General features: G+C 36.4%; 1 protein-coding gene across 2 annotated transcripts in view; it reads right to left on the bottom strand.

Annotated features, from left to right (window-relative positions):
- The window catches only part of Wdr36 (WD repeat domain 36), a 41387-nt gene extending 26583 nt beyond the window's left edge, over positions 1 to 14804 (bottom strand). Inside the window, exons 1-12 of one of the 2 annotated variants that reach the window (XM_074076972.1) lie at positions 14521 to 14804; positions 12929 to 12956; positions 11039 to 11139; positions 10162 to 10279; positions 9241 to 9373; positions 8248 to 8302; positions 6713 to 6845; positions 6303 to 6478; positions 5526 to 5646; positions 5207 to 5272; positions 3774 to 3860; positions 2203 to 2348 (exon numbers count right to left, since the gene is read on the bottom strand). In XM_074076972.1, coding sequence (XP_073933073.1) covers positions 2203 to 2348; positions 3774 to 3860; positions 5207 to 5272; positions 5526 to 5646; positions 6303 to 6478; positions 6713 to 6845; positions 8248 to 8302; positions 9241 to 9373; positions 10162 to 10279; positions 11039 to 11139; positions 12929 to 12956; positions 14521 to 14682 — 1326 coding nt within the window. In that variant the 5' untranslated portion in view covers positions 14683 to 14804. The remainder of the gene's footprint in view (positions 1 to 2202; positions 2349 to 3773; positions 3861 to 5206; positions 5273 to 5525; positions 5647 to 6302; positions 6479 to 6712; positions 6846 to 8247; positions 8303 to 9240; positions 9374 to 10161; positions 10280 to 11038; positions 11140 to 12928; positions 12957 to 14520) is intronic. The other variant, XM_020178862.2, reaches the window with a different exon arrangement.
- Between the last annotated feature and the right edge of the window lie 6575 nt (positions 14805 to 21379).

A 21379-nucleotide genomic window follows, 5' to 3' on the forward strand; every position in this document is an offset into this window, starting at 1 on the left:
ATTAGTTTTGGGAGAATTTAGTTTTTTAAGTTCCCTATATATTCTGGTTTTCAGTCCTTTGTCTGATGTATAGTTGGCAAATATTTTCTCCCACTCTGTGGGTGTTCTCTTCAGTTTAGAGACCATTTCTTTTGATGAACAGAAGCTTTTTAGCTTTATGAGGTCCCATTTATCTATGCTATCTCTTAGTTGCTGTGCTGCTGGGGTTTCGTTGAGAAAGTTCTTACCTATACCTACTAACTCCAGAGTATTTCCTACTCTTTCCTGTATCAACTTTAGTTTGGGGTCTGACATTAAGATCCTTGATCCATTTTGAGTTAATATTGGTATAGGGTGATATACATGGATCTAGTTTCAGGTTTTTGAAGACTGCTAACCAGTTTTCCCAGCAGTTTTTGTTGAAGAGGCTGCTATTTCTCCATCGTATATTTTTAGCTCCTTTGTCAAAGACAAGTTGGTTATAGTTGTGTGGCTTCATATCTGGGTCCTCTGTTCTGTTCCACTGGTCTTCATGTCTGTTTTTGTGCCAGTACCATGTTGTTTTTATCATTATTGCTTTGTAACATAGTTTGAAGTCAGGTATCGTGATACCTCCAGCATTGTTCTTTTGACTGAGCATTGCCTTGGCTATTTGTGGCCTCTTGTGTTTCCATACAAATTTCACAGTAGATTTTTCAATCTCTTTAATGAATATCATTGGAATTTTGATGGGAATTGCATTAAACATGTAGATTACGTTTGGGAGTATCGACATTTTTACTATGTTGCCAATGATCTATTTTTTTTAAAGCATGATGAATGAATTGAATGCACTTTAATACTTACCATATCAATACTGTATCAACAAAATGCCTGTTTTCTATGTTGACAATGCAAACTGGTCATGTGGTGGTTAATGACCAATGAAATCAGTGACTGACAATATGTGTCAGTCAGATGTCACCCACCCCAGAAATAATTCAACTTAAAAAAGCAGATGACTTTTAAGATTTAAATAGAAAATATATAATTGAGGCAACTGATATACACACTTTCATAGCATTACATAAGAATGTTGTACAAATATACATTTTCTCTTACTCCTTAAAAAAAGAAGTATTAGACAGGAAATAATACACTATATGTAAACACATTCTATCTTCCTGAAGGGAATACAAACATACTTGCCTATTTTGAATGACTCATGTTTATGTGACGCTGAAAAGTTATGCCCTCAGCAACTATCAGAGATACTACGCTATAACCTATAAGTAATAAACTTACAAGGTGGTCCCGTCATATTTTCTAAAACTTGCATTTATTTTAATAAAATTTACTGTTGTTAGCGAACCTGCTTCTAGCAATTTCCTCTTCTAATTCATTCATTGTAATGTATTATCTAAGACAAAAAAGTAAAACAAGAATAAACTGTGAGAGTTACCTTTGAGTCACAAAATTATTATTGCATGGGTTCTCTAACAATTACTTTTGTCTATTACCTACTTATTACTGACTTTGATCCAGGTAGTTGAGGTTGAAGACATGACTCAGCACCAGTTTAAGTATCATTATCTAAACATACACTAAATGTTTTATGAGTGACCCTTATAGGGTGTAAGTTAAGAATGTAGATTTCATAATGAGTTGTCTTAGGTTTAAATCCCAGGTCTACCTCTTTCTTAGGTATGGCACTCATTATATTAAACCTTAACCTTACCATTTATAAAAAGGCCAACAGATCATATCATGGAATTGTGAGGATAATATGAAATAATGCATGCTAGGCAGACAGTCTGAGAAAACGTAAGCACTCATAAAATGTTAGCTATAATTATCACTAGTACTACAACTGTTATTCATAACTATGCAGGTAAGCTTCCTAGAGAAGCTTAAGACAGAATCACTATGGCTTAGAAAATTATATAAAATTTTAAGACTTTTTTTATACTAGGGAAAGCTGAGCATACACACTTACAATGTAATTTGTAAATAATAAGATGAAAATGTTGAGTTACACTTTTAATAAGCATTTTAAGCCATGGTAATGGTAACCACTAAAAACTATCAAAATAAACAAGTTCAGTATTAATAAGCTTGATACTATTGGGAATAATTTCAAAATGTTGAGCCATGTTCTTTCCAACAATATTAATAAACTTAAGTGTAAAAAATTGCCATGGCAGTTTTAAAGGAAAAAATATCCTAATAAATAAGGTCACTTACTGTTGCAGTGATGTCATCTTTTGTCAATCCTTTTGGTTTGAGAAAGTAAGCTCCTATTGTAGATCTCTGATAATTCCAGGTTGAGCAAGATAGCTTACCTTGATGGCAAGCAATGATACCATCCCAATCACTCTCACGAGCTGCCTCTAAATGTAATTAAAATTGTAAGCAAAATTACTTTTCATTTTCTCCTTCATTCATTCATCTATCATTAAGCATCTAATATTTCATACTAACAGGAGGTACTAAGAATTCAATGGCAAAACAGATTATCTCTGATAACGATGAGCTTCCAATCTAACAAACTGTTAATTTTTTTATAGTATTCAATGTGAATATGCTGTGGAAAGGCTGCATCAAGTAACAAACAACAGATTTTGATTAAAAGAAGTTATAATAAAGTGTGACAGTATGAAAGTGTTTAATAAGAGCACTCAGGAAAAGTTTATTAGGGATTTGGGCACAGCAATAATGGCTCCCTGGAAGGAGTGGTAAAATAAACAGAAAGTAGCAGGGTAGCAGCAATGATGCAGTGGAGGTGAGACAGCCTTCCAAACAATAGACCTAAGACTGAACAAAATTGAGGGCAGCAAAGAAGTGAAGTACTTTCCTGGAAGAGGTGGGAACAGGACAAAGAAAAAGGTCAAATTACAAAGTCATGGAAATCAAGGTTAAGGAGATAAGATTCTACCCCAAAGGTAATAAGAAACCACTAAAAAATTTTAAGCAGATAAATGACAAGATTGGATATACATTCTGAAAATACTACTCAGGCTCTAAGAAATGACAGAAAGGTGGTTAAAAACCAAAACAGACATCAGGTTGTTATAATAACCATAAAATAATAGCCTTACGATAAATGTGGTATCTACAGTTTATTTCATAATAGTTTTCACTCAATGATCCTATTATCTATTTTTCTTAAACTTAGTTCTTTGAAAGAAGTTCTGCTCAAATTACCATAGTATACTAAGACCTCTGTATACTTAGACCTCAATTAGTGAGAGCTCTATGTCCTCACTTTGTTGTCTCAGTTCTTGCCTTCTTACATTAGTGACTTTCATTATACCAAGCATATGATATAATACAAAGGGTTATAAAATATCATTTATTAATAGCTACTAGAGAGAAAAGCAAAGCCTCTGATTAACAGACAACAAGTTTAATATTTAAAGGTAACGTATAAATGTGAATAGACACTTATCTATAACATGGGTTAAGTGTTGTCTCACATATAACTTATATAAACAAGTGAGTGAGGAGACAACTAGTCTTTGTTTTCTTTTTTTGCTTGGTCAATTTGCACTGTTTAAAAACTGAAATTGTGCAAACCCCATCAAAATCTACAAGATACCAAAAGGTTGTAGAAAAGTTATTGTACTAAGAAAAAAAAGGTATCAAATGCACATTAAAAATAACTCATTCTTAGTCTTCACTGAAGATCAGCATGAGTTTGGGGTTAGGTTACTTTCTGAACATTTTCTAATATTTCAAACACATTTACCAAGATCGAAGAAATAATGAAGTGTAAAACAAAGGAGAATTTCTTAAAACACTGTTAAGTTACTTACCAGCTGCAAATTTTGTGATAGGAGGAAGTCTTACTGACATGGCATTCTGAAGTCCTTTACGTTTGACTCTCTTCTTATTTATTAAGCCTGGGGTTACGGGAGAAAGGATTAAAGCTGTGAACTTTTTTTAATGAAAAATGTATACATTAACAGAAAAGCTATTCACTGCCACAAAATTATAAATTCAAGATATTTCCATTTAAATCAGGAGCAAAATAAAGATGCTGTTATTACCATTATTACTTAATTACTTTTGAAGTTAGTATAATTAAGATATAAAAATAATTTATAAGGTATAAATAATTGAAAAGAAGTAAAATTATTATTTGCCAATATGATAGCCATAAAGTTAAGTACATCAAAAGAAACAACTAAATAATTATTACAAATAATAATAGCTGTATGCCAATGGCTTGTGCCTGAAATCCTAGCTATTCAAGAGGCAGAGATCATGAGGCTCGTGGTTCATAGTCAGCCTGGGCAAATGGCTTGCAAAATCCTATCTTGAAAATACCCAACACAATACAAAAATGGGCTTGTAGAGTGGCTCAAGTGACAGCCTGCCTAGCAAGTGTGAGGCCCTGAATTCAAACCCCGGTACCAAAAACAAGTAACAACAGCGCCACTAGGACAAGTTGCAGAACTAGTACAAAGAAAGCACAGTAAATTCTCAATATTGTAGCAGTTAGAACTGTAGCGAACAAAAATTATTCATTTCAGAAAAAAAAAAAGCCACAGAAGAATACTGTGCATGTAGGACCAACATGAGGAAAATTTTTAAGTTACTGGAGAACCTAAAAGGCAACTTAAGTGAGGACAGAACACAGTCCTAGATGAGAAGTCTTTAAGGTACTGAATCTCTCCAATTTAACTCCAAGAGGAATGATTTTAGATGTTGATTTCTTAAAATGACCCTAAAATTCACCTAGAAGCATATACTTGTAAGAACAGCTAAGATATTTACTTTAAAAGATGAGTAATTATTAATATAACTTTAAAAGTTTTGTTTAACAGATCTATCAAAGGCTAGAAACCATGGAAAGAGAGTAAAATAAGCCCTTCAAAGCAATAAAAGATGAGACACTGCTTACTTTCATGCTTTCTCTAAGCTTGCTTCCCTACTGAAAATTCTAAAATCTATAGATGTCTTAAGGTAGGCTACCGGTGTCTTCTGGGTGCAGCAGTATATTTTTATTGCCCAAGATCTACCTCAAAAATAACTTTATAGTAGCACCTCAACCACTTCTATAGCAACTCTGATCTTAGGATCATACTGGTATCTCCTCCAAATACTTCTTAAAGAACTTTCTCCAAAAAAACAAAACAAAACAAAAAGCAGAAAGAGATATATTAATGAAACTTCTTCCAGTTCTTTCACAGAATCTTGATGATCAGCAGCTTATTTTCTATCTTGAACATGGCAAATGACCCACCATGTCCCAAACTCTTGTTGAACTTTTCATGTATCGTGGAAAATGACTGAAGTGTCCCATCTTGACCTATTGACAGACACAAAAAATTCCTAATCAAACTTTGTCAAGACAATGGACAACATGAATCACAGATCTTCTAAAGCGAGAATACATAAAAAGCTTAATGCTAAGTTTTTTGTTAAAAGAAAGTGTTAAAATATACTTTATTAAAGAGATATTTTAATCTAAAAATGTCTATATTTAAACATCAAACCAAGTGTACTGCTGAGGCTCCAGCTCCCAGTACTTTCAGAAATAATAGTAGAAAGCAGAAACTCACTTGCACTCAGAATTTGTTGTCCATTGTGACCATAGTATCTAATACTGGTAAGAGGAGCGCTATGTCCCATTCTGAATCTCAGTAATCGTCCTTCACCTGTAGGACCATCAAATATCCATATCTGCCAAGAAATGAAGTGGTAAGGCTCTCCCCATGTGCTATCTGACTATGAGCAGTCAAGTCACCTAAATCAACCCGACAGGCCACAGACCCAGGAGTCGGGGTTAGGAGAGAAATAATCTGCAACCATTTCTTACTTCATTATGATCACATAACTTGCTATGTTTTTTAATTTTTTTATCTCATCTATTCACATCTCTCCCCATACTCCTTTTGTCTTCTAAGTTCAAGCCTGACATATTAAAGTAGGCTTTTAATAACACAAAAGTTAGGTCAGATGAGCCTGGAAGATGTTAACAAAAATAATCACAGTAGGGCATGGTGCTGCATGCCTATAATCCCAGCTACACTGGAAGTGAAGACAGGAAGACTGCAGTTTGAGGTCAATCCAGGCGAAGGTTAGTAAGACCCTATGTTAAAAAATAAGCTGGGCCTGGTGGTACATATTTTTAATTCCACTACTCAGAAGGTAGAGGTAGGAGAGATCACAGTTTGAAGCCATTCCAGGCAAAAGTGTGATGCCCTATCTGAAAAACAAACTAAAGCAAAGGGCTGGTGGTGTGGTTCAAGTGGCAGAGTGCCTGTCATGTAAGCACAAGGCCCTGAGCTCAAACCCCAGCACCACCAAAACAATAGCAACAACAACAATCACAATACCCTGAGAGCATTGTCAGCGCCATTTGTAACAAGTAGTGGCTCTCTATGGAGAAATGTCAGTCCTGCAATCGCTGTAGAGTGTGCATTTCTCATCTGATTGATTAATTTTTTTTCTTCCAGATCCCAGAGTCCAATATGGCCACATGGACTTCCAGCTGCCATTACTGGATGACCATCTGTTTTTAAAATAAAATATATTAAGAAAAACAAACATCCCCAAGACACAAATTCTCTCTCCATTTTAACTCATATGTAATTATAAAGTCAGAAAAAACTATACACTAATCTTACTTTAGTATTTCATTAACTTCTATTAAAGTACAAGAAAACATCTATTAAGATAATTTTCATGACCTTTAAAGTAGAACATTTTAAGTATTCTTAACCCTAATAGCTAAGTTAAAAGTTACCTGTGCGAAATGATATTGAAGTAATGGGTCCCCAGTCTTGACGAAATTTCATTAATGTTTCATCAAACTTAATGTTGTGAATGATCACCTGACCAGACACGAGACCAACAGCAACAACATCCACAGCTGGTGCCTGAAAATTAAATTACTCAATGTTTTATTTTCTTAAACACAGTTTTAATATTATTGAGAACATGCACTATTACTTGTGTGTTATTAAAAGAAATAATGCAATCTCTTCTTAAAGGTAGCAAAAAACCAAAACAATAAAAAACAACCTCACACGTATTATTACCATTCTAGCATACTCTAAAATACTATTTAACATGGGAGTGTTTAAAAATGGTATTTCCAAATTACTTCCAAGGTTCATTTCTGCAAGTCAACACCTCCTCCCAAAAAGCTGACTTGGTAAGAATACAGCCACACAGAAAAGGAATCACATGTGTGAATCACTATAGATCAGGCTAATCAAATGAACAAACAAAAGTCCACTAGAAAATATATAAATGTTTGCCATAAGCATGGCAACATAAGAAGCCAACTACAAAGGAAGTGAAGAACTGTTTATCTAAGGAAAATAGGGAAAAACCTATAAAACATGTTAACAGGTAAAATAAGTTTTACAATCACTCTATTCCAACATTAATATTCTATGATATAATGGTCTTATAATTACAGTAGTCTAACAAATAGGTTCTATTATGAGTCTGAGAAATCAATTATAGAATGGAATCTAGCTAAACATTTTATTAATAGGCCACCAAGTACCTACTATGTGTGAGACCATATGTAGAAGGTAAAGATACCAAAACAGAGACTAAACAGATACTAAAAACTAAACAGATGCTTAAACAAAGAAACTTAATCATCTGATACTTTTGGAATTTTCTGGGTAGGCAAAAGCAGAGCAAGGTTGATGGAATGTGAGGGGATAAGAGAATGCAAATTAATTTGGCACATATAGTAATGGATAATGAAGATAAGGGTATAAAGGCTATACACAACACCAACAGACATATGAGATATTCTGCAGACATACATTCATCCATACATTATTTGGCTAACTCATAACAACAAATAGTTATTTCTAAAAGAGTCTACCACTGAATAAACATTAGGATTTTGACCTCTTATTTCAAACCACAAATTTTAATATCTTGACAAATTTCTCCGTATGACCTAGTCTTGCATTACTGAACAACTCATTTGTTTTGCATAATACCCTGAACTACATGCTTGCAAAATGATTAATAAACAAGGTTACACAACTACAGGTGTGGTGCGTAATTCCACACACAAAGGATTTCACAAACTTTTATAAGCATATAAATGTTATATTAATATTTATTAATAAATATTAATATTATATGACTTATTGTTGATTATGCTTCTGAAACACTATTTTCTTGGGACAACAGAGATAAAGGTAAACTAAGCTATACATTATTTTGTTTTTAGGTCTAAAAATAGGGTTGATCCCTGAAATCATTCATACTACTAACCTTGTCTTTCCTTTAACAAAAAGTACTAACCTGCTGAAGAGCTGTCACTCCAACTTTCCATCCTGGAAATGTATACAGAAGCTTACTACAAAGGAAAATAGTTAAAAGCTTTTTTTTTTTAGAGGAAAATTACACATTAAAACGTGAAGTAACAGGTAGTACTTGTTAAATTCTTACTTTACTACACAGACCTAAGAATATACATTAACTTAATTTAATGCAAACAAAATCACAAAAGGTGAACAGTATCACTATTTCTAAAAACAGAAACTGAGAAAATTACATGAAATAATTAAGCTAAGGTTACAAGGTTAGTTAAGTAAGAGTCCAAACAAATTCTAGACACCAAGCTGCTAACTGCTATGCCATGTTGCCATTTCTTTAAAAATGAAATAGTGATTCAAAATTAAGAAATAGGATGAAAATTAAACCTTGCCTTTTCAAATTTATAGGGACTTTGAAAAAGACCATTTGGATGGTCAAATATTTTGTTTGCTTTTTTTAATGCTACCCAAAGCAGCATGAGTTGCCTCACTTTTGTCTGGATAAATATTCAAATAATAGGTAGAAGTGTTAAAAATCATTTTATGTAGCCTTCCAGCTATACCAATAACATTAGATATTCAGTATATCAGTGATGATCATAGCATTTTTCTCTTTTAAATGTTACCACTGATTGAATTACCAACTCTTTGCTTCTTACTTTAGTGAAAACTAGAAGCTGCCAAATAATAATCATGTACTATTACTAGAGCTTTCATAGCTGTATGTGTTCTTTCCAGTTAAAGGACCATTAGATTACATTTTCAATGAGCATTTATGAAGCAATCATGTGCCAGGACAGTATACCAGCTTTCACATATGTGATGCCATAAAAAAAACTTCAAAAGCAGCCATATTTACTGACAGCCCTCCAATAATAAGAGAGACTTATATAAACACACGATAGACTTGAGAATGCTTTACGAAGTGGTAGATAAGGTTAAGGTGAAACTCCATGTTATTTTTAAATAAAGTGCTTACTTGGATTTTACATTCCATAACTGCAGGCTTCCTTGTTCACTGCCCAGAAGTATTTTATTCAAGTATGTACTTGGATGCAAAATTGCCGAAATTTTAAAAATTGATTTATCAAAAGTCAACTGTAGGTATTCTTCTACAAAAGTGAAAGTTATAAATAAAATGTAATTTTTTTACAAAAGTTTAAAACATGCTTCATATACCCATATTTTATCACTAAAGTATCACATCAGACCTACATACTAACTTATAAACATCACTTAAAAAATAAGTGTGATGGGTCAACTTACAAATGTCAGTTAGACTGTCAAAAATGATCCATAAATTCTAATATAAATACTATTAAAACTTTTACTGCCAAGTTGGTTTACAGAAAAGACAGGGATTATAAAATGTTTCCAGTGGTCAGCAGCTTTATAATTCAATCAAGAGGCACCAGTAAGTGCTCTGAGTGAAGAGCAAAATATCTGAAAAGCTTCTATGTGAGTCACTCAAAAGATGAAACAAACATTGGTGAAACCAAGAACAAGTGCTTCTCACATATTTCCACACAAAAAAGATGTATTTTTCTTTAGATTATATAATTTCCTTTACTAGAAAGGTGAAAACACTATCCAAGTGTTATGCAAGTATGAACATATATCAAAATCCATTCCATAGAGAAAACAACATAACAAGTCACTAATGTTGGAGTACAACAATGGAAAAGGTATCAGTTGTGATAAGCACAATATCCTAAGTCATAAGTAGTTAATGGACTAAAATTGCTCATCTATTTCTTATTTAGAACCTTTTTCCTTATACTTTTTTTTTTACTATTTACATGTGAAACCTCTAGTATAGAAGGTATATTTACATAGACATTTAATTCTATGTATGTATTTACTATCCTAAAATAAAGCAAATAAACAAGCTAATTCTTACCTTCTGAATATATGTGCCAAATAATAAGAACGCTGTCAGAGTCAACAGAGATAATGTGATCCCCGAAGGGTTGCAAAAGATGGATTTCTGCTTTATGACCCTTAAAAGTATGTACTACCTACAATGTCAAAGTTTAAAAGAATTTTCACATTATTACTCATTCTTCATGTAATCCAAAAATGCTCATGTTAAGAAAAGTCCAACTTTTGATTATCTAAAGTTAAATAAACAAGTATCAAGAAACTAACCATGTTCATCTGCTCCTTCAACCAGTCCAATAATAAGTGAAACATTGAGTAGGAGCACAGAAATGAGACCTGTAGGCCCAGTCTCTCTACTAAAGTTAGGGAAGAGGCATGCACATACACCTAGGTCCCTCACCCAATTCAATCAGTGCAACTCTCTGCATCCTAGAGAAAGGTATGCTCTAGAAGGCTGACCTCTATAGATTCCATCATCAACTGGCTACCAGATGGGATGAGATGGGTATGTAGGGTAGTTCTGGATACTTTTCTGCTTTGCCATAGATATTACCCTTAGAGCAGCTGATCCTCCATAACTATATCCCCTTCTTCATTGTTTTAGTTCTCATCAGGCTCCAATGACACTCTCTCTTCTCTTTGGCCCACTGACCCTAGTGTTGATCAATTTCCCACAGCTACTCACCTGCTTTTTCCAATTTTGCTCCCTTAACCCTGGCAACACCTGTGCATTCAGTTCCTTCAATGAAGTCTCTCCATCTGAACTACATATAGCGTATGTGTGTATATATATATAGCATATAAGTGTGTGTAATCAATTTTCTCTTCCTCTAGAAAACCAAACATACATTAAAAAGAAAAAACTATACAAGTTAAAATAGTTCTGTGATACAAACCTCTTTATTACGCGCAAATGCAGAGAAAACATTCCCATATGCTGCAAAGACTAGCCTCCCATCAGCTGCCATACAGCAGATATCCTGTGGAACAGAGTTACCTAGGAGAAAATATAAGGATTTTTAAGATCTTGGAAAAAACAGAAACCTTAAGTATACATATAACATTTAAAATTTTAAAATATATATTTAAATAAAAATGAAAGCTGAGTATCAAAGTATAAAACAGTGACTTCAATATTATAAATGTCTAAGATTTACAGAAATAGCAACATAATCCTAAAGAAATGAAAAGAAGCCAGGCATATGGCATATGCCTGTAATTTCAGCTACTCAGGAGACAGACAAGAAGATCTCAGTTTAAGGCTTGCCCAGGAAAACGTTGGCAAAGACCATTTAAAAAAAAAAAAAAAAACTTAGGTGTGGTGTGTACACCTGTGGTCCCAACTACTTGGGAGGCAGAAGTAGGAGGATCACAGGCCAAAGCCAGTCCAGGCAAAGTTAGCAAGATCCTACCTACGAAACTAAAAAGAAACAGAAGGACGGGATGTAGCTCAAGTGAGAGAGTACTTGCCTAGCAAGAGCAAGATTCTGAGAGGGAGGAACAGGGAAGATGAGAGAGAGAGAAGGAGGGAGGGAGGGAGGAAAGAAGACAGGCAGGCAGGCTAGAAGTTTTTTTTGAAGCATTTGAATTTAGAAAAAAACCATCACTTAATATAAAAAAATGGGCATCCACCCATCATGTGAACACTTTTGAGAACATCAAGCTCACTATTAACTCCAGGAAAAACAAAAGTAAATCAAAACCTAGATTCTCATCTAAGTGTACCCTTTGGACCAATCCAAAACTCCATATGGTATCTATATGCTGATGCCTAAAATAATTAAAGACAATATGGTTTCTATTCAGTCTTCTCCAAGGTAAATATGCCTACCACCTCTAACCATTTCTCACATGATGGGATTTCTTGACTCCTCTCTCACTAACATGGTCACACTGTCCTTTTCTTTTCTTTTCCTTTTTTGGGAGCAGGGGAGTTAGTAGACAGAGGGAAGTCTTAAGTACTAATTATGCTGTATATTTCATTTTGGGATTAAGTTTTCACAGCACTATTTTTATAGTTTTATCATTCAGTTTTGTATTCAATTTAGACTACAGTGACTTTCTTCAATGTATGTTACCACAAGATACTTGGTAACAAAGGGCAAAATAGTAACTTTAAAATGCAGCCTCCTGACAGATGTGATCTTAACCAAATCACGGAAGCTATCACTACCAGAAATAGGACTAATCAACAGCATGTGCCTCCTAGTATAATGCACTGAGAATTAAGCATCATTTGTTATTCCTGCCAAACTGCATAAGCTGAATCTAACTAGGAGTAGGCATCAGAAAAACACCAATTTGAAGGACATTCTAAAAAAGAACAAGCCTGTATTCTTCAAAAATGCCAGTGGTGATGATGAAGCTCAATGGTAGATTATCAGAACCAAAAATTAATAAACAAAAGAAGAACCAACTTAAAAAAAGTACTGTGAAACTCAAAAGTCTGAAGAACTATTCCAAACTAAAAAATATAAAAAAAACACATGACAACTGACAGTAAAACAATTATCTTGTCTTGGACATTTTTTGTTTGTTTTTGCTTTGTACATTTCTTTCACTGGATTTTTTTTTTATATGTTCTATTAAGTCTTAAATTTTTCTCAATACAAAACTTTTTTTTTTTTTTGGCAGCACTGCTGAACTAAGGAAGCACCTCACACTTGACAGGCAGTAGCAGACCACTTGGGTCATGCCACCAGGCCTCCCCTCACTTCCACCCCAGCCCCCATCCAAAATTTAAAGATAATAAACATGCACAAATTTAGAAGAAAGTCCATACTTACTTACTGCAACCAGACTAAGTTTCTGAACCTGTTTAAAAAAAAAAACAAAAAAACAAGCTTTTTATTTGCAAAAACAATAACCTAGGTTCTGAAGATTAAGATATAACCTCATACAAAAATCTGCTATGCTATCCTTCCTAAAAGAGATACTCACTACCTCTAATAATTTTTATGAGTAGGAAAGCTTACATCTTCAACTATATTACCAGAAGTGGTGATGGAAGGGAAGCAGTTTCTATAATGGGCCGAAGAATAAATATTTTAGGTTTTGTGAGTCACATAAGTCTCCGTTGCAACTACTCAACTATGCCGTTACTGCACGGAAGACCTATGAATAAATGTGCACAGCTATGCTTCAATACACTGCTCTGGGTGGATACTGAAATTTAATTTCGCTTAGTTTCCACAATATGAAGTATTTTGATAACATACGCTAAACCATGAGCTGGATTGGCTCATGGTTTAGAGCCATGGTTTTTAGCTCAGGCTATGGTTATCACAATACATAGGTTGTGAATGGGAATATTACTTAAGGTCTGTGTGTCTCAACTTCGTCTGTAAAACAGGGATTAAAATAGGTACGTACTTCATGGGCTTATGAAAATTCAAAGGGGTTTTGAGGAAATTTGTATAAAACAGAACAGAGCTGGTCATATAACAAATGCTCAATAAATACTAGCTGCTACCAGCAACACCACCTGCTATCCACAACTTGTTGAATTTCCCTGCAGAAAAAGCTAATCTGTAGAAGTCTGACTGCAAACAGTAATATGCTTGCAAAGTTATTTACTTAGGCACACTGTCATTTTTTCACTCTCAAGTTATTTTCAGTTTCAGAGATTAGCCCAACGCATTGGTTGGTATGAGCAACGCAAAGAGTACTCAAGTAATTAAGCATTTACTTAATATTCTAAATATTAAGTAAATATTTATGTTCTAAAATGCCATTAGAACAAAAAGGAGACCTTAAAAACTACTTTTTATGACTTAAACTTCAATGCACAATTAAATAGTGAAAATTTTATAAAATGTAGAAATGTGTTACTCTATTAACCATACATAGGGTTTCTTTGGAAGTAGAGCATAGGGCAAAACGTGTTTGTGTGTAAGAGTATCAAGAAAGCCACTGTACCAAAGATAGGATTTCAAGAACTTCTTTAAATGAGAAACTTAGTATAACTTGGTATAACTTAGTTATATTTCAGGACAGAAACTTAGCAAAACCAAAATTGGTTTTAGCAAAACAACGCTACAGCTGTTTTCTGCTTTCCGGAAAAGTGCTTATTAACATTTGCTATTGTCCTCCTCAAGGGCTCTCACGGAACTTATTTTTTTGGGGTGGGGGGCCGTACTGGGGTTGAAGTCAGGATGCGAGACGTTCTCCAATGCTTTCCCCGCGGCCGGGATGACCCCGAAAATGCCCGGAGGTGAACCGCGAGCGCAGGATCCACACGTGCCGAGATGGGGAGCCGCTACGCCGACAAGGCAAAGAGGGAACCCCTAGGGGTGGGAGGAGAACGCGGGGTCGCCCGGGGCGGCGCTGGGAACCCGGGGGAATTCCCGGGAAACCGGCGAAGGAGGAAGCCACTTACGTCATACGTGTGGAAGCTCTTGCCCACGCAGGTCGTCACGTAGAACCGGCGCTTCAGCGCGCTGAACCGCACGACGTGTGGAATGTCATTGCTAAAAAGCCCCAAGGCCCGGAACCCCGCGAAGAGCGCGCTGGCCGTGCGGCCTTCCATGCCGCTTTCCATCTCCGCGAGGGCCCCTCTCCTCTCAGCTAGAATCCCAAAGGCAACCGCACGCCCTGAAGTCTCGTGAGCCGATTGCCGGCAGCGCTAGAAACTACTGAGTGCTTCCGGGACCTACTGCCAATCGTATTCGTAGAGACCGCCCTCCGTGCAACACTTAAAGACCTCCCTCCGGAGCCCGCCCGAGAGCTCGGACTTTGGTTCCGCGGGCGGCGATTTCCACGCGCTGCTTCATGGCGTCTTCCCGCTCAGTCCCTGTAGCAGGAAAGGAGTGGCTTTCGGGAGAGCACCCTGGGGGTTCTGGGGGGAAGCTGCAGGGCTGGAATCACAGCCCTAGCCCTACATGGACAGTTTTAGAATTTTTCTAATTGTTTTTAATGGGAATATTGCTTTTAGAATCAAATAATACTTTTCAATATATTATCAATGGGGATGTGAGGTGGAGAAGCTTCCTAAAATTTTCTACTTTAAGCAAAGCTATTTGACATCCATTACTTTTATATCCTTAAAATAAGATTGTGAAGTACTTAGAGCAAAAATTGTATTATAGATACAATTTATAAATGAGAAAACTGGTTAAGTAGGGTTAAATGACTTGTTCAAAGTTCCGGAATTACTTAGTGCTACAAACCATACCAGCACAAGGTTTGGAATAGGACAAGAAGGGAAGATCACTGAAGGTGGGCCATGGGAGATCGTGCATTCACAGTCACATCTTCAAAACCAAATGCGGGTTTATTAGATACAAACCCTGAGATCCCAGAGGTTAACTAACTTGTCCAGGATCACTTAAAAATAATTGCAGTGTAGAAGTTCGAGTGTAAGGCTGTCACATCTATGTTCTTTGCCCTACAGCTGGACAGTGAAACAAAGTTTAAAAATCAAAACTGATTTGAAAAATCTAGTAGTATAGTAGCAATAGACAGGCATGTTAACTGTTGTGCTGTGTTCATTTGAAGGGTGAGTGCGACATGCTGATTGTGACTTTTCTACTTTTACCAGTTGGCCACAGTTCACTTTACCCCATCTCTTGCCTTCCTAGATTACTGGCTGTTTAGCTGCCAGCAAGATGTATGAATATGGGATGGGATGAGGGGAACTGCCTATTCTGCTTTTCACTTAGGGATGCTCCCAAAGACACTAGTACCAGCTTAGAATTTTAAAAAGGAGAACTGGGTCTAGGATACTGTGGTAGAGGCAGTACACCATTGTCAAGTGATTATTTTCAATTCAGTTCAACCAATTAGGCTTCATGATATCCAGGAAAATGTATGGCTATATAATATTGTTATTTTGAGTTTTGTTGTCATTGTGAGATGGATCCTGCTGTACAGCCCATGCTGGCCTCAAGCTCCTCCCGCCTCAGCCTCCCAGGTGCTGGGATTACAGGCATACACTACCATGCCCAGCACGAACTTTAAAAAAAAGTTCAATATATACCAAGCCCATCTTATTTGCAGATTTATTACATATAATTTTGACCAAGTGCAGTCAAAAACAATAATAAATATTTTAAAAAAAAGAAATTTCAAAAGCAAACATTTTCAATTTCTGTATGTGAAATTTACAGCCCATTTGATGTAGAGAAGCTCTCAGTCCTGTGTTAATTTCACTGTGTTTAAATCATTCTGTGATTGGACCAGAAGAGAAACAGATAGGCTGTGTTCTGATAATGAGACATGGGGAAGGGATGGCAAAGCGGAGAGAGAAAACTTAAAAACTTAAAACACAAAAAAGGTCACATAGCACTGGAGGAATGAAATAGCCAATAAAGTCATATGTGGGTTGAACTTTGCTCGATGCTTCTGTAACCTTCTTGTAACGGTATATAAGGTGAGACCCCTTTGTTCTTGGAGCTCAGCCTTTGGACACAAGTCTACTGAATTTGTGCCCAAACAATAAAACGTTGCTTCCTGCTAAACTGCCTCAGTGTCCCATATCTCAGCTTGAGATTCCCGCAACATTTCTTGGGGCTCATCTGGGATTGCAGAGATGGTGATTTGTCACCTTCCTTGTCTCTGAGGTGCATCCCCCAGACTACCAAGAGAAGATCCCACCAGGTGCCAATAGACAGTTTGATCTGGAGAGGGACTCTCCTGGTGAGTCAGGGTAAAGGCCTTAGAAACACAACAAATCCCGGTGAGGCGCAGGAACCAACGAGGGGAGGGAAGCACCACTCGTCAGACTGGTAAGAACCCTGGGTAACTGCCTTTTGGGGTGAAACTGTGTCTCTCAGGTTCAGTGAGCAGGGCAAAAGTGTGTAAGACACCTCTCAGAGTTAGGGGGGTTGAGATTTTCCTGGGAAATAGCCACAACTGAGGTTAAGGGATGGATAAAAAAAATTCAGTTCCAAAGAGGGAGATTCACAAGAGAACAGATGCATCATCAACCATTCCACCGGATGGCCCTCTGGGTATAATTTCAAAGTTTTCTCTTTTTTGAGACGGAACTCTAATTGTGTGTGTGTGTCTGTGTGTGAGTGCATGTGTGTGTGTGTGTGTGTGTATGTGAATTTGTTTAAAGTACTGGGCAAAATTTAATTTGCTTCTGGAATCCCAGCTCATCTTTGAGCACTTAAGTTGACATTTTTTCCTGGTAAACTTAATTTATAAAACTTTTATGTGTGTGTGTATATGTGTATATGTCAGCATCTTCAAAATGGTTCTTAAACTGCTGTTATAAGATTAATGTGATATTCAAGGTAAAAAAACCCAGGATGTTAGTTTTAAAGATCTCTATTACAAACTGCTTAAGCTTTTTACATAAATATGTAAACATCTTGAGTATGGCTCTTATTATAAAGTAAATTAAAAAATCATTACTCTGTTCTACTGCTACTTTAAAGAAAACAAGTTTTCAAACTTATTTCAATCAGGTCTCACTAGGATGCAGGCATTCAGAGGTTAACACTCTGGCTTAAACCAGGGGAGGAAAGAAAAGAAAAGGGGGATGGGGCACAGCCTGCAGCAGGAATCTTAAAATTTGGATAGTTAAAAATGACTACCCTTATTCTGTTTCATTCTGTCATAAATAAAATCTGGGATTTAACGCTCTCTTATAATATATGGGTATATTAAGAAGTGGGCTCTCTATAAATTGTTTTTATACACAAAATAATTTTAAGGTTGCTTTCTTTCTGGCTTTTTTTCATACAAATATAAGACTCTAAGTTAAAAGGTTTTCTAAGTTATTTTCAACAAGTAACATATATATATATGATATTAAGGATATGGTTTTTAAAAATAAAAAGTTTTAAATAAAGAAAAAGATAAAGACAAACTCCCCCAAGGGATACAAAATAAGTTTTCATAAAGGTACAGAGTAAGTTGTCATAAAAAGATGGAGCTTATAAATGCCTCTGTAAGTGATTAAGTTGACTAGAATCCAGTTACATTAAAGGTTTTGTAAGGTCAAGATTTAATGTACTAGTGTTAAACTAAAACTTAATTCTCTAAGCTCATAACAAGACTATCTTAAAAATATCATAGTGTTCTTAATAACATTTACAAAAACAGTCTTAAAAATGGTTTTTGTTTTGTCAAGATAACTGTCAAATTTTTGGTGCTATAGGTTAATCCACAAATTTGTCAAGACAGCAAGAGTTTATTAAAACACAGAGAGGCAAGAGACAGCTAAACACAGGGAGTACTGCTGCATTGATATGAGAGTTGAGACAAATTCACTTATGTAAAGCAAAGTAAAAAACAAAACAAAACAAAAACAAAGCCAAAGTACACCCTCCAGATGGGATAAAGAAATAAAAACTCAAAAAGGAACACTACACTGGAGGTCAAGATGTCCAGTTTTCATTAGAGTCAACAGAATGGAGTTGTTAGTCCTACTACTTCCACATGACAGGTGGAGGGGATTTTTGGCCTGGTATGGCCAGATTGGGCCTGTTATTTTAAGGGGGCTCCACTGACTACAAGTTGGTAGGATCCTGCTGTATGTCACGAGCCATGTGTTATTGTCAACAATCTGGGATATGATCCCTTATCAACATCTGAGCCATGATTCTTGACCATTAGGGTTCTTAACTCCACACTTAGTCCCCATAAATATTTACCTGTGTTCTCTGATGATTTTTGTCAGGATTTTAACTACTAAAGTAACTGAGTCATGTTCATTTAAGAGTTGGTTTATGTTGGAGTTAACAGTGAGGACAGCCATTTTAGGACCAGGCCCTCTGCCCCCCCAACCCCAAAGACTGACAAAGGAACAATTGTTAACCTTTATCTCCCAGAATGGATGCCAAGGACAGTTGAGCAGACAGTGACCTAACTATAACTTATCTTTCTTGGTTGCCCAGCAACAGTATCCTTTAGTGAACTTCCTGGTACTTTTCTACTAGCCTTCTACATCTAGCCCAAGCCTGTGTGTGGCAGTAGGCTCTAGCCCTCTTACTGAGGTCCTCCTCCACAGGGCTCCTATCTGAACAATAAACTCTGCTGATGTTTGCGCTGTTTCTCTACCTCTTCTGTGCCTCTTACTTTCTAATGTAAAATTTTCTAGATGACCTCATGGTTAAACAACTGTTGTCTTGGGTGAATCTAATATAGTAATTACCCTATATGTGTCTGTTACTGGGCTATCTGGGGTCACTGACATGTTCTTCCCCCCTACAACTGAAAAAAATCTAAGGTTTTACTTCAAGAACAACTAAACTAATATGTATATATAACCTCTATAGAGCTATGATGCTGTTGCTGGTTCCTTATACTAAATATGTTTTTCAAGTATATCAAGCCTTCTAAAATACAAAATTTAGATAAACATGGTAACAAAAAGCTAGTGGTACTGATACACTGTTGTGTTAGTTGCTAAATTGTCCATCAAATTTTAACCATATCTCTTTTAAGTTTTTGTCATTACAGTTCTGATCTTTCTGGGACATTTAAAATCAAGTCCATAAAAAAAGACTCTAATAAGTGCTTATATGTTGTTGGAATTAATAACCCTCTGGTGCTAAAAATAGACACACAGAGACAGAGAAAATCTTGACAAGGCAATTTCTCTTGATCAAGAGGGTGCAAGCATGTGCTCACTCCTGCTAAGCAAACACGTGAGCACAAAATGGCTGACTGTGGCTCCTCCTTATATCCCTGATGCAGTTGTACCTGCCCCTAACCCAGGATTTGTCCAGGTCAAAGGTTCACAATCTCCCTTGATTGGCTAAAAGGCTTGGGAGATGGGTTAGGGCATGCAGTTTGGCAGGCAATGGAATTGTACAGGAATCTGGAAGAAGAAGCAAGGACCCTTTAAACATGCAAGTCACCTAAGATGGTGACCTGAGGAATTTTTAAGTAATCTAAGAGGGTAAAAAATACTTTGATAGAAAAGATCATTTTTTCTTACAATTTCCCCCTCTTTTAATTTAAATTATTTTCTTCAAACTCATTTAGGAGCCGTTGGCTCTCATGTTCTTGCGTTTCTAATAGAAACAAGTTATTTTGTAGGGTGGGGGTGAATGTTTGGTGAGTGCTGTCTCAATTAACCACTGTATTAGTCCTCGGACACAAGGAATTATGCAGCATCCTACTAAAATTCAAACTCCAGCCACTACGACCAAGGAGGTTAAGATTGAGGTCATCCATCCCTTCCATCTGTCAAACCATTTTTCCGTTAAGTCAGTGAAGGGATCATTTATACCTGAGTTTTCAGCTAGCTTGTTAGATAGGGTAGTTAATCCTTATAGGGCCTTAGTAATAGTTCCATGTGGGGCTGTATTATTTGGTATATACTTGCAACACATAAAACTCTAGTCATTATGCAAACTCCTCCCTTTTCAGCCAACATCACGTCTAATGGTAGCCTGTTCTCCCAAGCCATCTGGCTAGTTGGTCCCAATTGCTCTGCTAGTCCTTTGATGGTGTCCCTGGTATAGTTAACAACCTTTGTTGGTTATAATAAATATAATTAATTCAATTGACATTATTATTTATAGTGGACCACCAGAAGAGTACTGATTCAAATCCTGCTTCCATTGTTGGACATTAAAGGCTTTAGAGAGGTTTTGTGACCTTGGCACTGATTTCTGGATACCCCTTATTATTAAACCTCTCAAATCCCTCATATTTTCTCAGTGTCCTGGGGTGTTGTTATTCCATTGGGGATCTTGGTTGGGAAACTTAGCATCAGCTGCCGGGACATTCTGTCCTGGGGTTGAAGTAGGGATGGGTTTCGGGTAAGGAGTGGGGGGGCTGAGAGTTGAAGGGAGTGGAGATGGAAGGACTAGGAGAAGGAGGTGAGGTAGCAGAAGCCTGAGGGGTGGCACCAGGGCCGGCTCTGGCACCTGAGCTGGAGGAACACCAGGGTTATCAGGGGAGGGAGAAGGGAGGAGAGTAAATCCCAGTTAGAAAGGATTTTGGGGATTTTTTTCTTTTTGTCTTTTTTCCCTTTCTTTAAGTGGAAACAGGACTATAGGATTCTGTCTCCAACAGTGGGCATATTCCATCTCCTCTTGAGTGACTGGGCTTTTGTCATTTACATGCTTAATTAATAGTTGACAGACCCAGTCCTCATCAGACCCAAATTTTGGCCAAAAAACCAAAGGCTTTAAGATTGGTTCTTTGGTCCAGATAAAACAACAGTATTTAACCATTCTTTGTTTCTTTTTCCCTTTAGTACAGGGTCTATTATCCCAATATTTGAACATCTTCCCTAGGGGGCTCTCAGAGGGTATTTTATCCTGGGCCTTTGT

This window comes from Castor canadensis, chromosome 6, assembly GCF_047511655.1.
Source record: "Castor canadensis chromosome 6, mCasCan1.hap1v2, whole genome shotgun sequence".
In the NCBI taxonomy this organism is placed as follows: Eukaryota; Metazoa; Chordata; class Mammalia; order Rodentia; family Castoridae; genus Castor; species Castor canadensis.